Source organism: Otolemur garnettii, unplaced genomic scaffold (genome assembly GCF_000181295.1).
Source record: "Otolemur garnettii isolate 467f Iridium unplaced genomic scaffold, OtoGar3 scaffold00066, whole genome shotgun sequence".
Classification (NCBI taxonomy): domain Eukaryota; kingdom Metazoa; phylum Chordata; class Mammalia; order Primates; family Galagidae; genus Otolemur; species Otolemur garnettii.
The window spans coordinates 8,157,061-8,161,243 of record NW_003852461.1 but is presented as its reverse complement, the minus strand read 5'-3'; the positions used below and the strand labels follow the sequence as shown (position 1 = coordinate 8,161,243).

At 43.7% G+C, this 4,183-nt stretch overlaps 1 protein-coding gene across 1 annotated transcript in view; it reads right to left on the bottom strand.

Moving 5' to 3' along the window:
- NFIA (nuclear factor I A) overlaps positions 1-4,183 on the bottom strand; it is a 381,754-nt gene that overhangs the window by 107,907 nt on the left and 269,664 nt on the right. The window contains exon 6 of the mRNA XM_023515101.1: positions 357-374. Within this exon, the coding sequence (XP_023370869.1) occupies positions 357-374 (18 nt within the window). The remainder of the gene's footprint in view (positions 1-356; positions 375-4,183) is intronic.

The window sequence follows — 4,183 nt, the reverse complement described above, 5'->3', positions numbered from 1 at the left end:
AAAAAAAAAAAAAAAAAGATATTTACTACGTAGCTGCTCCAGGTCTTGCTCTACACACTGGAGCTAAAACAGTGAACCAAACAGATAAAAATGGGAGGAAGGAGTGTACCGGCCTGTGGGAGTGAGGAGCAAGGAGAGAGAGTGGCCCCATGACCTGCACGTGTTTCCTCTATGCTGAGATTACAGAAGTGAAGTTTCATTCCACCAGGGTACGGATGTTTGCTTTTCGGAGAAACTTCCAGAATGTATCTCATTTCCTCCTGTGGAAGGACTGAATTTCCCTCCCAATTTGAGGCTTCAGGGGTGAAAGGCAGTAAATTGCTAGCTGGGTGCTATTCTCGTTCTAGCTGCCTTACCTGACAAAGCCCCCCACACTGTCAGAACAGGCAGGGTTTATCACTAGTGGGCACACGTGTTGTGCCCACCCTGCGAGCCTGGTGCTGTGCTAGGTTCTGGGATACAGGGAAGAGTCGGACAGGACCCCCATCTCCTCAGACTGAGACAGAGATGAGCACAGGCATCATGACGGAAGCGTGAACAGCACCAAGCTGGCCGCACAGTGGAGAGAAGACGGCAGGCCAGCCTGCAGGTCAGGAAAGCTCCCCACAGGAGATGGCTCCTGAGCCGTCTTTGAGACTGTCGAAGAGACAGGGGAGGAAAGCCAGGAAGACACTCAGCCGATGGGACACTTGGGAGGCCGTTTGGGTTTTTAAAATACTGAAATATTTCTTCGCCAACTGGTAAACTGTTACCGTCTCAAGCCCGTACATTTCTTCCAACTTTCCACCCTTTCTCTGACCCAGGACACCCTTACTGTCCCAAACTAAGGGGTTAATGCCTGGCCCCTCAGAAGCACCCCAGGACCTGGCCCCAGCCCTGCAGCAGGAAGCATCTGTTCTAACTGGTATTCTTACATCACACAGGTTATCAGATATTGTGCACCCCTCCCCAGGAGGGAGGCGGGTACCAGGCAGAAGCAATAGCATGAGCACAGTGTGTTACGGGCAGAGAACTGCCCGCTGTTTGGGATGGCTGCAGGGAAGGAAGGAGGAGCACAGCAGGCGCGGAGGGTGAGGCTGCAGAAGACACCGTGTGTCTGGACTCCATCCTGTGAGCAGTGGAGACTCCCTGGAACAGTCTAAACAAGGACTGACTGGGAGTTTTATTTTAGGAAAGTTACTCTGGTAATTGTACAAATGATGGACTTGGAAAGGCAAAGGGAAAGGGATGGAGCCCAGGGGCAGGGAGACAGTTAAGAAATGACAGCAGAAAGTCTGAATGAGAAAATGCGGAGGGCCTGATGGAAGGCAAAAAATCCTAGTGATTAATGCTGGTGCCCCAGTGTTCTCAGCCACTAAGCTCCACTCTCATGAACGCCAGGCCCCAGGAAAGCAGCATAAACGTACCACACTAGCTTAGCACTACATATTTAAAGGAAATGCCTTCGATACCTTATGGAATATTCTTTGCTTGGCTTTCCTCAAAGTTCAATGAAAAAATCATGCTTGAAGAACTTTTCTATATTTTACATAAAACAACATCTAATAGAAGCCTTTAATAAAAGAGTAACATTCCTTATAATGTGTAACCAGAAAAATGTGCTTTCTTTGAATGGATTTATTCTATTTTCTTTTATAGAAAATACATGCTATACAATCTACGGCTTCCCCTCCTTGCCCGGCAACCAAGCAGCTCAGAGCTGAACCTGAACGTGACTCCTGCTTTAGGTTCCAGGTGAGAAACATCTCACCTATCTTTTCATAAAGATTCTGGTCTCTCTTCCCATGTTTAATATCATCTGCTGCGTTTGAAAACTGAAGGCCACTTGAAATTTCCATGGAAATTGTAAGAATACATATTGGAAAAAAGTAAATATTTCCTTGAAGTACCCTGGCAAATAAAAGGCAAGGCCTGTATATTTTGGCAGAGCTGTAAGACGCACAGGAAAAACGATTTTCCTTTTCTTCTTCCTTTTTTTTTTTTAATCTGTAGTGTCCACTTTTGGTTACTAGCAGATGCTCAGAAACTGCTAAACTAGGCTCATGATTTCAACATGGCACATGAGGACCTATGGCAAGGATGCAGCCCCGCATCACGGTTCAGTGAGAACCACCCCAAAGGCCAGCTCTGCTGTCCATCATTTCCCCAACTAACATTTTTCTGAGTCTTTAAAGCTTTTGATTTCCTTGGTTCCCTCCAACAGAATGCGAATACTCCAAGCAGGTATTAAATCCTAAAGCTGAAAGGTTCCGTAGTTATTAGCTGATGTCTTAGTTTGAAAGCAGGGACTTTCAGGAGCTCATACAAGGTAACTGCTTGGAGGCTGGAGGTACAGGATGAGGAGAGGAAAGGCCAGCAGTGAAGAGAGCGAGTGAGGCCAGGAGGGACAGGTGACAGCGTCCAGGACAGCACTTACTGACTTCGCAGACTCAACACTTGGTTTATTTTGATGAAGTTTTTTGGAATAAAGAATATATTTTATACCTATTTTTATATTAGCCTTTTCATGATTTTGGAGATGTTTACTCTGAAGGAGTAGAACACTTAAAATTAATACCAATCAATCTTATTTATTTACCTATCTATCTCACTTTTGGACATGAATCACCCATTAATTTCGGTTTCTTGTTCTTGACTAACATACTGATCCTATTCCCTCAGAAATATTTGAGGAAAACAGGAAAGTATCAGTAAGATCTCTACATAAAAGAGAGGGCAGATAGTCTCCAAAGGAGTGGTACAGTATCTCTTCTTATGCATGGAACTTGTTCTTGTATTCCTAGCAATGCAACCTGAAAATTAAGGTGAGAGTATTACCTTAATTCCAAGGATCTGTTTAATTCCTACTACCTATAAGGTGCACAGGCCTTATTCAACATCCTTAGGACTGCAAGATGCCACTTCACTGAGCATTCATACTGCCCTGAACTGAAAATTTCCATTTGCTTGGCAATACCTACCACTAGATTGGAAAGCCCCTTTCACCTGACCTTACATGAGTCTGCACGGTGCTGAGGACAGTCCCAATCTCAGTAACATCTGTGGCTGATTTGGAAGGGGGAGGCACTACCAGTCCAGACGGAAGGCAGAAGGTGTACACACGTGAACGATGGTGAGAACAGTTCAAGGCAGCAACTGCTGAGTGTCAGGGAAGAGTAGATGCTAGAAATTCCTTTCCTAGGGCCATTTCTTACTAGAAGAATCAGCTCTGTTCCTAAGAGAACTCTGTATGAAACAGCCTGTCTTTAAAGTTCTAACAGACTTGACTTTGAGAGAAGACTCTGTCGTTTACAAAGACTGCCACTTCGGGGAAGTTACTTCACTGTTCTGAGCTTTGTGTTGCTCTGTTGTTTAAATGGCAACACCGTCTATATTGTAAAACTGTTTGTGAAGATTAGATCAGATCAGGTATGTAAAGCTCTTAATACAGTGCCTGCCACAGGGCAGGTGACCGACTAGAGCTGGTGAGGCATGAACAGATATTGATCAACTGATGAACTTTTCTGAATAAACCTAGGTTATTCTTTTGGGCACATTTTCTAACCTGCACACAGATAATTCTGCTGAATCCATGTATTTAAATATTTTTTTAAAAATCCTAGGACAAGTCTAGCGAGAGAAAAACAAACATATTACTGAGTTATTAACTCCCGATGCTGTTTATAATTAGCTCCTTATCAGGTTAGCTATTTGCAGAATAGGAGAATGACATCAGCCTTTCAAATGAAATTAATAACCAGCTTTTCTCTCTGAGAGCCATAACAAAAGATAATGAAACATAGCTAGAGAGGTGTGCAGGAAGATAGGAAGTGAGGAACATTGCCTGGACCTGTGTGGCCCATGCACGGAGCACACAGGAAAAACAAACAGCCCTAAACTTTTAATTTAATCACTGCCCACAACTATTTGCAAAGCTCTTTCGTGTTGACTGAATGCAGCTACACACAATGTCTTTTCCGTCAGCAAACACTAGAAATCCTCAAAACGTATTAACACCTGAATGTATTCATAATCTCTTTCTTCTATTATAAATATACTTTGGATTTGATACTGCCTCCACCCTCCACCCCAGGGGCTGAAACAACAGTAAAGGAAGGGGAACTTTTAAACAGCACACAAGGTGGTGACAGGACCTGGTGGGTGTATTCAGAGAATAACTGTTTCTTTTCTTTTTTTTTTTTTT